The sequence below is a fragment of the Mytilus californianus genome, unplaced genomic scaffold, assembly GCF_021869535.1.
Source record: "Mytilus californianus isolate M0D057914Y unplaced genomic scaffold, xbMytCali1.0.p SCAF_3, whole genome shotgun sequence".
Lineage (NCBI taxonomy): Eukaryota > Metazoa > Mollusca > Bivalvia > Mytilida > Mytilidae > Mytilus > Mytilus californianus.
This window is the reverse complement of record NW_026262679.1, coordinates 4,592,424-4,605,715: the sequence shown is the minus strand read 5'-3', so window position 1 is coordinate 4,605,715 and position 13,292 is coordinate 4,592,424. Positions and strand designations below refer to the sequence as shown.

General features: G+C 32.6%; 1 protein-coding gene across 1 annotated transcript; it reads left to right on the top strand.

Moving 5' to 3' along the window:
- Positions 1–7,444: 7,444 nt before the first annotated feature.
- LOC127733348 (uncharacterized) lies at positions 7,445–12,860 on the top strand. Its single transcript, XM_052242717.1, has 5 exons — positions 7,445–7,501; positions 7,853–7,943; positions 10,397–10,563; positions 11,565–11,601; positions 12,633–12,860. Exons 1-5 carry the CDS (start codon positions 7,445–7,447, stop codon positions 12,803–12,805), a joined length of 525 nt encoding a protein of 174 aa, XP_052098677.1. The 3' UTR covers positions 12,806–12,860.
- The last annotated feature ends 432 nt before the right edge of the window (positions 12,861–13,292 follow it).

Below are 13,292 nucleotides of genomic sequence, written 5' to 3'. Positions count from 1 at the left end.
TATATTGATTTGATGTTATCCTGTCATATGATTTAGTCCATGTTTGTTTTTTAAATTCGGAAAAAGTGGATTTTTATTCTAACTTTACTAGTTAATTGACTTATGATAGTATATAGATATTATAATGATTGATTTCAGATATTTTGATATACTTAATAATTTTCCATATTAGAGACATTTTGTTAGTAAAGTTACTTTGTACTGTGTAATTGCATATATACCTATATAGAATATGCTGAAGCTGTTTATACATTAGGCTGTGGTTATTTTTGATTGGTCAGAGTTTAAACATAGTAAACTTTTACATTTGTTTAGGATTTTTTAAGTGAAAATTTAGTAAGATTCAATGGATATTCAAGAGAGATCTAGCAACATTTTGTCTTGAAATGTAAAAACTGTTGCATTTATTTTTGTTTTGAATGATTATTTTCTCTACATTTTTTTGGTGTAAAATATAGGAGTAAGTTGTCTGCCTCTCTGTTATAGAAGCTATTTATTAAAAAGAAGAGCCCCTTATTTGATGTCAGATATTGTGAAATGTTAAAAATGTATAGCAGATTTATTGGCAGCTCAAAAATCCTTAAAACAATCACTGTAGTAGAGAGTAAATAGTTCATACTAAAGATTTGTACATAATAAATATACAAGTTACTTATTGGAGTATCTTGTGTTATTCTTTGCAATTGAGAATATTTGTATTGAGGAAAATGGTAAAATTGAAGTAGAAAATGATACAATTAATTTGTTGTAAAAAGGTGCTTTCATTGTCTACTTTAACTCATTTAGAGTTTTTCAGAAGACTTCCACCAATCTCATAACAACTCATATAATTGTATAAAGTTTGTATTGTATACTATGTGACACAAGATATCTTACTTATGATGCTATAAGCTTTCTTTGCACACACTAAACATGAATATTTTTGTGGTTTGTTATCACAACTTTAATGCATGAACTTTTCATGCCCTAATTCGTACACTGAAAGATACATGCACCCTTCACATCTATATTGTTGATTTGTACAAACTTTTTACACACCAGATATTTTTGCCCATTTCCATGTTTACGTTATGCTATAATTAAGAATTGAATGCTTCTTTTTGTAATTTTATTGGGGTGTAAAAGTGTTGACCAGAACACATTTTGTTTGAAGCAAATGTTTTGTTAGTTTTCCTATGCGTTTTTGTGAAGTTGTCATGAGAAGCACGTGCTGTCATGAATGTTGAATTTTATTGAGAAATATGATTTGATATTGGAATGCCTAGCAATTGCTTTCAGCCAATGATAATTATGGTATCTTGTGAAACATACATGTAATGTTATTGTTGTTTAGTAAAGTCTTTGTTACAGATGATCTTTAAGGTTAAATGTTTTAACAGCATTATCATTCAAAAAGGTATCAGAAATCATAGAGAAATCTAGTTATTTTTTCTCTGATTTATTGTTAATTATGACATGCAATGTTTTCAGTACAACTTGTAAAAAACTGTTAAATTCAAATATTTTGGTACCTATATTAATACTGGCTTGTTTGAAAAGTTTTTCTGCAAAACTTTAAATTTAAATGATTTGTTTTTATTTGTCTCTAGTATATATAAATAATTGTATATAATTGAAATCTGGCTTTAATAAAGAGAATATTTAATCAGACTTGAGTATTGTCTTCATTTTATAATCATTATTGTAGGGATATACCAGTGTTTCTTTCTGTCTTATCTGGGGGCAAGCAGATGATAAATCGTGAAAAAAATAATTCCTTTAAACAGAACAAGTTCAAAAGGTTGAATCTGGTTATTTGTGTTATTTTGTTTATAGTAACAGATAATGTTGGTAAAGTAGGGGACATCTGTAGCCCTGTATGTGATAGTGCCATGCTTATTATATTGTTTTGTATTTTATAGAATGGATAGATACAAAACTTTAATCATTCAATCTTCTTGACAGAATTATTATTATTATTATAAAAGAGATGTGGAGTTAACTTAAAAAAACCAGCACCACTAACCCACTCTAACCACACCTGTTCATACAAATCAGTCATTTATAAAAGAGGTCACTATACACTATTATAATGACAGCTTGTCAATGAGAATCAGTCATTTAAAAGAGGTCACTATACACTATCATAATGACAGCTTGTCAATGAGCACTGAATTATTAATATTACCTGTCATTTAATAGTCAATTAAGTTGCTAGAGCTTCAGGTCACTTGTCAGAATGAGGTACAGAAATGAAAGTTAAAGTCTCACCTTCCATGCATGTTGCAAAGAGCAATGCATTTTTAAAGGAGAACAGAAGTCACCAAAACTAATGTACAGTACAACACGGTCAACAGACTATATAAAACACGGTCAACAGACTATATACAACACGGTCAACAGACTATATAAAACACGGTCAACAGACTATATAAAACACGGTCAACAGACTATATAAAACACGGTCAACAGACTATATACAACACGGTCAACAGACTATATAAAACACGGTCAACAGACTATATAAAACACGGTCAACAGACTATATACAACACGGTCAACAGACTATATAAAACACGGTCAACAGACTATATACAACACGGTCAACAGACTATATAAAACACGGTCAACAGACTATATACAACACGGTCAACAGACTATATACAACACGGTCAACAGACTATATAAAACACGGTCAACAGACTATATACAACACGGTCAACAGACTATATAAAACACGGTCAACAGACTATATACAACACGGTCAACAGACTATATAAAACACCAACACTTAATGTCTACGAAAAAAATATATATACAAACAGACAAAATGAATAACACATGGTCCATATAGCCTGACTTGGTACAGGTACAATATGAAGTGGGGTTTAACCAGTTTTATGTGAGGCATGAGCAAAACATATATGATCATATATGTATAACTTTTCTGGCAGAGACGTTATCAATACCTTATTTCTTATTAAAAATTCTGGATACATAGTACATCTTTAAAAATGACAAGCTACTTAAAATTCTGACTTCAAATTACTTCTACTTGCACTTAATGAAGTGAAAGCTAGTTCAATGTCAAATTGGTTAACAAAAAACATTATTCCGAATTTGTCCTTTTCAGATTAATCATGATTAAATGGAGATATGGGGTCTCTGTAATTGTCATTGAAACAAAAACCCAACGTCACAAACAACCGAAAGAAATATAAAGGTCAAGCAAAGTCTTCAACAATAGACAGGTGGTCACAGGTGTCTATACAATATGTCTTCAACAATAAACAGGTGGTCACAGGTGTCTATGCAATATGTCTTCAACAATAGACAGGTGGTCACAGGTGTCTATACAATATGTCTTCAACAATAGACAGGTGGTCACAGGTGTCTATACAATATGTCTTCAACAATAGACAGGTGGTCACAGGTGTCTATACAATATGTCTTCAACAATAGACAGGTGGTCACAGGTGTCTATACAATATGTCTTCAACAATAGACAGGTGGTCACAGGTGTCTATCATGTACAATATGTCAATCTCTAATCGGCCGGAGTCTGCCATCAACAACACATTTTCCAAATAACAAACAAAAGAAAAATTTGACCTAAAAAACACACCGGACCAGGTTCCTGACTTGGGACAGGCACAGAATCTCAATCATTAGAACAACAAACGGTTCATAAAATAACATACAATACAAATCAGAAAAGGAAAAGAACTTTACTCTATAGTACAAAGAATATTTGCAGTTATTGAAGCAAGACATAAAACCTATGACATTATACGTTCCTATACTGTATAATTGGTGGGTGTACTTTATGGCAGATTTCAGTAAGACAAAGTGGTAGTTAGAAAACAGAACTTATGTTTAGTGAGTCCTTATTGTAGACCCATTGATGCGTTTATTCGGCTTCGTCAGTATGCATCTCAACTGATTGCAGACGTGTGTCTCATCCCCCTCAGTCATGCTCCAGTGACTTCATCCATTCTGCCCTATGATGTTTCTTTATGCCTGTGAAGTCAGTGTATAATATTTAGTACAATATTTGTACTGACTACTTTCTGCAAAAATACCTTATCCAAATTCATTCAGCTATTTTAGGTGCATTGCCAGTATCTGGGTGTAAACTTATTCATTTCCGTTGGTGTACACTACCAGTATTGCATATGATACGTGAAAAAATAAGAAGATTATTAGAGGCAATCAAACGTCATAAGTTAAAGATATACAGAAACCAAATTGGCTAATGACAAAAAGACAAAACAACAGTCCACAACTCACTTCTTAAAAATCTAAATATTTAACGTGTTCTTTTAAAGCTTGCTATGCGTGTATGGGTTTTGTTCATGGTTGAAGGTCATATATAACATATAGCTTCTAACGTTTACGTCATTTGGTCCCTGGTGGATAGTTGTTTCATATTTAATGTGCAACAATTTGACTAAATTTGGTCAGTACTGATATATAATGAATAGCCATCTTTAAAAACTTATGTAATGAATAAAAATACAATAAGCATAACAATTAAAAAAAAAATAAACTTGAGCATGAATCGAATTATCTACTAGTAGAGCAAGTATCTTAATAGAAATAGAAGGCTTCTATACAAATCATTGAGAGCAGCAGCAATCACAACCGCTCTCGGTCTGACCATGACTTTTAAAATATGTTAAACTAGTTCAAGTCCAAAATGGTTAGGTAAACTATTTCAAAGTGAAGTGGCGGTAATACGAAATGATTTCTTATACTCTATGTGGTAGTCAGAACTTGGGGGATTTCCAGGATGTTCGTTACTAAAAGAAAATGTTGAATGTTAAAAATGAAGCTAATTTTGTAAAAATAGAGGAGCCAAATTATTCAAAATTGTGCAGATCTCAAGTGTCGTTGTCCTAATGCGTCTCAGTTAAGGTAAGGTTGAATTTGCGTTCTCACAGAGAGGGAGTTTCAAAGGAGGATATGTAGTCGCCATGAACTAATCTTAAAACTCTTTCTTGTCTTTTTTTTTCTCTATACGAAAATGCCAAGCCAAATGGAAAATTTTAGAATCACCTCAAATAAGGGAATGGTAAACACTGTAGTTTAAAAACCATGCCCTCTTCTGAACAAACACGACACGCCTTGTCGGATTTTAAACGTGCCAGCATAAATAAAAAATTCGCAGGAAGATACTTGATTTCGGCATACAGCCAGTTGCTGTTCCAGGAAACGTCAATAATCATAGATTTGACAATCGAAAAATAAGTTGTTTACACTATGTGGATGTGTTCTGTTAAGTAAATTGAAAGTCTTCGTAATTGGCTGCATCAAAGTGCCGCCATTCTTAATTGTGACGTTGAAAGCGTAACACAAAACTCACAAGATGCAAGATACACTCACTCCGCTTCAAAAAGCGGGAAATGTAGAATAGCAAGATAAAGGTATGTGTAATCCTGCACTAGATTATACGTAGTGCACGTAGATCCGATATTGTCCTTTATGCAAAACAAATGCCATGTTAGGGGACGACCATTTGATCATCGGTTGGGTGGATGAGGAATTTTTACGGATTGCCTATATTCATTTTCATCTGTTGCTATGCATGCTTTTTTTTGCCGCACGAATATTTATGCACTTTTGTACACAATTGCGAAATGCATCTTGTGTTGCAGTATACTCAATTCGAGGTTGTTTATTTTCAGCTCTTACCAGGCCGGAATATTCATTTTCAAAATCCTCCCGCCCCCCCTTTTCCAGAAAATGACGTCCATTTAGTCATTCAACCCTCTTGCTGCCGGAGGGACAGATGTGACTACAAACAAATGAAAATAAGTCACTGAGGCCAGGGCTGGACTAATCACTGAACTAACCTGTGGATTTTTAAAAGCCTGGTCTACACATCTGCATATTTGGAGAAAAGATTTAGATAGATTTGGTAATTTGTGAATGAACAAAAAAAGAGTTGGGAATACGCCAATGAGACAGCAACCGAACGACACAAAATGCATGATCATACATAGATTTCAAAGTACGATCTTCAACAAAAACAAGCGTCTATTACGATTTATCTTCCTTGATTTTATTACTTACCCTTGATTCTATACAAGACAAAACAAGATATTGGATTTTCGTTTTGTTCGATGAAGAAAAGTTAAAACTTAGTTAGTCATTTCTGTCAACCGATTATATTTAATTTAATTTTCCGGTACTTTTTTGCAGCATAAATGCCACTTAAGGCGAAGTCAATGTTCTTCGGAGCCAATGGGTGCTGTGGGCTTAATGTCACCAACAGTGACGAGAGTCCAGGGCCTAATCTAGGATTTTGAAGAGGGAGAAGTGACTTCTCCTTCCATGAGAGAGAAGGGAGAAGTGGTCAACTTCTTGGAGAAGTGAGATTCCATTACCGTTTCGGTTGCATCGTGTTTTCAAGCTTATCACTAAGGAAATTGTTTTATATTCAATAAAAGATGTACTTGCAGTTTTTTCATATGTTATTTTACACAATGTATCTATAGAAAGTTCTTAATAAAAAGGTTTAAACAATATATAGTTGTTATTTATTTATTGATACCATAATGTGTTCTAAATAAAATTTGTTGATTGGGACATGAGGGAGTAGCCTAGTAATATTATCAAGATTATGATGCATTAAATTCATGTGCATCTGCCTCAATTTATTTTTAAACTCCAGAAAAATATGATGAATTTCACATGACTGGGAACGATTTAATTTATATCACTACTTGTCATTGTTTTGTAAAACATTATTGAATGTACAGGACATTTAAGTTAGTTGTAGTAAATTGAGATTATCGTTAAAGATTGTAAGTCTATAAATGAAAATATCTTTCAATCTCAAGTTAATTATCCGATAAAGAGCTAATTTCTATCATTTTTTAAAAATGTCATCCATATCAACGATGTGGTCATGAGAAAAAATCCACTGCTGATCACAATCTGGTCGAGTGTCGTACGTTTGCAATCACATTATCCATCAGTTGTCTTTCTACTTTTATATTTCAATTTTTATTCAATGAATATAATAAATCTACCGTTAATTCCCACCCTTTACCAACCGAATAGTAAAATTGATCGACTCGTGTAGGTAATAAAAATAAAACAAATCAGCTGAGTGATTACGCAACATCCTCAGATGAAAATCATCGTAAAACGATAACTTAAACAGACGGTCAGTTTTCCGTTTGAACAGTTTTGAAAGTTATATCCGAGGATGTTCAAAGTCGCCGTTGTATTTATTTAATTTGATCGTTTACAGTATTAGTCCTGGGTCGTTTCGAAAATCTCGATTTTCCTTGTCAGCCGCCATTTTTTTTACCTGTGAGACTTGTCAATCACAAGTTGTCTCCCTTTTACCGATTTTGATAGCGATTGGACTTCGCTATGAAGTCAGTCGGCCGGCGAGATTTAGCGATTTTCAAAATTCTTTGGCGACTTAAATCGTCATTTCGCCGGCAAGATTATGGCCTGGAGTCTCACGTACCAATATTTCGATAATTTAGACTTGGATATTACATCAGTGAGTATAATGATAAGAAAATAGAACATTGATCACAAAACCATTAAAAATGCAAAATAGAAAAAAATATTCAACTCATGACCGAACAAATCTGATAATTGACTCATGCGCTACGCGAATACATGAATTAATGTGTTGTTCGGTCACTCGTTGAATATTTTCTATATATGACATGAACGAAGTCTTGGATTATTTATTCTATAAATATCTTCTCGGTTTTGTATAATAAATTTGGGTTGCTTTCCAATTTGCGTATACATCCCATATAGCCTTTATTCACAGTGAATTCAATGGGTAAAGATAATTGATTTTCTCTGATTATAATAATTGTATGAATTGTCTCTTTTCCAGACAGACAGGACAAGTACACAGAATGATATTTTTGAAATAGCTTCAGATGTAGTTGGAACAGACGAAGACAGTGACATGTTGTCATGGAAAGGTATCATTTAATAATAAAAATAGTATAAACAAATGCGTTAGGAAAAAAAACAGTGGCATATTGTTTTTTATATTCCGTTGTCATAATATTTATCTACCAGATCTTGCATATTATTTCAACATTTTAGTGTTACTTCTATTTCTTCTATCTTTAAAACTTCATATCAAAAGAAACGTACAGACATCATACTCTTACTTGACTTCAAAAGAAACGTGCAGACATCAGACTCTTACTTGACTTCAAAAGAAGCGTGCAGATATCAAACTCTTACTTGATATCAAAAGAAGCGTGCAGACATGATACTCTTACTTATATCAAAAGAAGCATGCAGACATCATCCTCTTACTTGATATCAAAAGAATCGTGCAGACATCTTACTCTTCCTTGATATTAAAAGAAGCGTGCAGACATCATACTCTTACTTGATATCAAAAGAAGCGCGTAGACATCATTCTCTTACTTATATCAAAAGAAGCATGCAGACATCATACTCTTACTTGATATCAAAAGAAGCGTGCAGACATCATACTCTTCCTTGATATCAAAAGAAGCATGCAGACATCATACTCTTACTTGATATCAAAAGAAGCGTGCAGACATCATACTCTTAAATTTGAGCATGTTCAAGGTATTGTTCTTTTCAAAAAAAAAAAGAGACGGAAGATACCAAGAGGAATTCAAAACTCCAGAGAAGTCCAGAAAAACTGACAACGCCATAAAAAAAATGAAAGACAACGAAATCACAAAACAATACATAGAAAACTAAAGACTGAGCAACACAGCCGAACAAAAACGGGGGAAGGAGGGGTGGTGACCTTAGATGTCAAGTTCCGATAGGGTAAACATATCCTACTCCATTAGTGGCACCCGTCGTGTTGATCATGGTTTGTACACATTCGGTGATGAGAATTAATTGGTGATGTTACAAATGAGGAAGAGAGAACAAGATTGTAGTTACGACAATTTGAATATATCCGTGGTCATATGTGTCACAAATGTTCCATCAACTCGTGATAGCGTCCGTGAAACTTTCGAAGGGGTGACTTCTACTGTAATACTTGGAACCCTTGTATGGCAAGCCGTTCTCGTCAAAACTATGTTCAAACCATTTTTACGAAAAAATTACACACTGAGAATTAAAAAAATCACACCGAGATATAAGAACCTAAAATACCACACTGAGAAATCGAAATTACACACTGAGATTTTAAAATTACACACTGAGATTTAAAAAAATGAAAAACACGCACTGAGAATTTAAAATTACACACTGAGATTTTAAAAAGACACATTGAGATGAAATAAATTGAAAAACACACACTGAGAATTGTTAAAAATTACACAATGAGATTTCAAAAATACACACTGAGATTAATATGCAAATTACTAATGAATATTCATGAAAAGAATAATTCAACAGATTAATATCTTGGTCTTCCGAACTCTTGTCATTATATTGAAATGTGGTTCCTACAACCGACATTCGATATAAATTTCAAGACTTAACAACTTTTTTTGCTAACTCATATTCATAAGTTTGTTGCCTATAATTCAGATTATTACTAACAGTATATATCGGGATTTTCTGCTTAAATCTGTTTAAGCATGGTCCCTTTTCAAAATTCTTTCAACTGTTACCCTGATTTCGCAAGATAATCTTTTATATTTTTGTTACGTTTATATGCTATAATAGGCACTTGGGAAAAAATCACTGCATTGTTTGTTTTTTTGCAGATTGTTCCAATGTGTTCTTATAATTTTAATAAAGATTTTCACCATTTGGTTATATTTTGTAATGAGAGTAAGTGGGTAGTTTTCTTGTTCTATTGGTCTTTAAAAATGTAGTTTTTCTATACATTGTATTTTTAATGTTTTATATAAAACATTTAGCGCCAAATTGAAGGACTAACGAGTTCTGTCCCCTAGTTGTTTTAAGCTTGTAATAGATTCAGATTAAGTATGCTAATTAGATACGTGCGCATAAAAAGTGCGCACAAATTTCAGTGTGTAATTTTAAATCCTTAGTGTGTAGTTTTAGTTTCAAATTTTCAGTGTGTGTTTTTCAATTTATTTCATCTCAGTGTGTCTTTTTGAAATCTCATTGTGCAATTTTCAGTTCTCAGTGTGTGTTTTTTATTTTTTTGTAATCTCAGTGCGTTTTTATGAAATCTTAGTGTGTAATTTTTAATTCTCAGTGTGTGTTTTTAGGTATTTTAATCACAGTATGATTTTTTTTTAATTCTCAGTGTGTAAATTTTTCGAAAAATGGTTTAAACATAGTTTTGACGAGACCGGCTTGCCATACCCTTGGTTCCACTCTATACAAAAATGTGCGTTTTCTTGATGATATGTGTTATAGGCTTTACATTTAAACAAACACACCTGAATGTATGTTGAACACATAGTATAATTGTATTAAGTTTTAAAGTATCAATTGATTCCATTTTTTCCAGAGAGTAACCTGTGTGATAGTCACCTCAGTTCTATACAACAAAGACGACAATCTCACAGCATGTCAAATGTTCTAGATCTTAATAGTGACAACATATCTATGACGGACTGGAGAAGTACGTATCCACCTTCCCGATCTAAACTGAATAACTCTCCCTGGTTCATATTGGTAAGCAGACACATAATATTTGTTAAAAGGATGATAAACATATTCATTTTCTACATGTGAGTGTACGAAAAGTTCTGAACGGGAAATAGATTTTTCAGTTTTTTTTAGTGTATGCGGACCGATAAAATTGTTGATAGGTGTTTTCTATGCGAACTGATAAATCCGTTGATGTTGTTTTATGCGGACCAATAACATGGTTGATGTGTGTTCCAATGAACGTTAAAGACTGTTTATGGGTTTGCAAACAATAATTATTTAACATAAGGGCCATTTTCTGAAAGTCCTTCAATCGACGTAAATTCACAGTCTCACAGCTTCCTGTGGGTAGTTTATGGTCTTCACAATATTTTGACGTATATAAAGGGCTGGTGAACAAGTTAAAAAACGCATCTTTTGTTTGCACCTGTCCTAAGTCAGGAACCTGATGTTCAGTGGTTGTCGTTTGTTTATGTGGTTCATAAGTGTTTCTCGTTTCTCGTTTTTTATATAGATTATACCGTTGGTTTTCGTGTTTCAATGGTTTTACACTAGTCATTTTTGGGGCCCTTTATAGCTTGCTGTTCGGTGTGAGCCAAGGCTCCGTGTTGAAGGCCGTACTTTGACCTATAATTGTTTACTTTTTACACATTGTGACTTGGATGGAGAGTTGTCTCATTGGCTCTCATACCACAACTCTTCTTACATTGATCTATATATGGTATTTTGGAACACTCATGTACACAAATGCAGTAATGATAATTTAAATGACACAGGACCGTCTAGAATTTATTCTTTCGAAATTCCATATATCAGGTTAGCTTAAAAAAAATAAACAGTGAAAAAATGACAGAAGGTAATAAGAACAAATCACGGAAAATGTCAATGAGAATGAAGAATTATACGACACTTTGTGTCACTTTTGAATGGAAAATGTAAATAAAATATAGTCTTGCATCATCAAGTACAAGTTTATTGAAGTTGCATCGACTGAAATAAATCTTTTTATATTTTATTTTATATAGATTCCTAGTTCAAAGAAGTACAAAGAAAACAGGAAAAGTAAGATTTGTTGTAAAACTCCGATTAGAAGTAAATGCACGCCATTTTAAATACTTTTGATATTGGTCGATGACCATTTCATGTAAACTAGTTGTTAAGGTCAAGTTACAGTAAAGGGACTATGTCACAGATTTTGGTAAAATTTTGCGTAAACTTTGACTCGTTGAACTATAACTGAAAAGCGAAAAAATAATGCATTTCATCTCTTTTATTTTCTGAAATATTACCTATTGAATTCTCTCAAAATAGGTAAACATTTGTATAGAAAGCGTTTAAATCGGCGAAAATAGGTCTTTAATTTGTCTTAAAATCATCAAATCTAAAATTTCTAATACAAAATTTTTTCTTTAAAAATCATATACTGTTGATACATAAATTTCCGTTTTATTGATGTGTAATAATGATAGGGTCGCCGACTTCGTTTTTACGCTATATACATTCAAAGTGGTGATCTAGGTTAAAAAATTACCACAAAATGTCGAAAAAGCGTTATGGTCATCGCGTTATAAGCCGTAAAACGTCGGGTTTTTTTTTGGCGTTTTTCACTACCAACTATAGGTTACAGATTGGTCAGTACTCAGAAAACAAAGTCGGTGACCCTATCATTATTTTATATCATTAAAATGGAAATTTATATATCAACAACATTTAATTTTTTAAAGAAAAATCTATGTTCTAAAAATTGTAGATATGATGATTTTGAGACGAATTAAAGAACGATTTTAAACGCTTTCTATTCAAATGTTCACCTATTTTGAGATAACTCAATCAGCAATATTTCAGAAAAAAAAGAGATAAATGCATTATTTTTTCGATTTTTAGTTACAGTTCAAGCCAAAGTTGTATGAAAATTTTATCAAAATCTGTGACAAATCCCATTTACTGTTCCTCGACCTTAAATGGTTTAAAAACATATGAATACATCATTTTCGACCATAAGCTTAAATGATTCAGTTTTTTTATTGGTGATATTTAAAAATATTTTCAAAAGTAAGTCAGATGAATAAGGTCTTGTAAATTTTCTTTTTCAGAAAGAAGAAACCAGATAACAGATTCAATTGGAGACCAAATATCGTCAACAGATTCACTCGGAACTTCTTCAAATCAAGAACTCATCACGAAACCTTCCGAAGGCGATGCAACAGATAACGTGGACAAATTCATCGAAACAAATAAAAAATGTCCGTTGTGTGCTATAAAATAAACCAACAAACCTCCATAACTAACATTGTTTAATGGCCATTCTTCTTTGTTGAACAAGCAGGCTTGGAACAATTTTTTCTACTGTATAGAAATGATTGACAACTCTATTGTTAACTATATATATATATATGGTTTTGATTTTTAAAGTATGTCTCCAAGTGACTGATTGCAAATGAGACAACTATCAACTAAAGATAAGATGTAAACATTTACAGGTCATCATTGTAATGCCTTCAATGATGAACAAAATTCATACAGAAAAGTAAAACACGAAAGGCTCTTGAAAAACATATAGTGAAACTGATAATCCAAACGGAATAACTAAATGCCATATTTAAGTTAATAACATTAAAACAAGACACTAATGACAGACAGTAAGGCAACGACAACCACTGGACTACATGCTCCTGTCTTGGAACAGGCACTTTAAAATTGTGGTGGATTAAAATATTTGTTTGCGCTTCACCAACAACACCACTCTCCCCCTT

Coding starts and splice junctions, on each gene's coding strand:
- LOC127733348 (XM_052242717.1), top strand. CDS start 7,445: ATGGCCTGGAGTCTCACGTACCAATATTTCGATAATTTAGACTTGGAT. Junction 7,502..7,852: donor TAGACTTGGATATTACATCA/GTGAGTATAATG, acceptor TCTCTTTTCCAG/ACAGACAGGACAAGTACACA. Junction 11,602..12,632: donor GTACAAAGAAAACAGGAAAA/GTAAGATTTGTT, acceptor TTTCTTTTTCAG/AAAGAAGAAACCAGATAACA.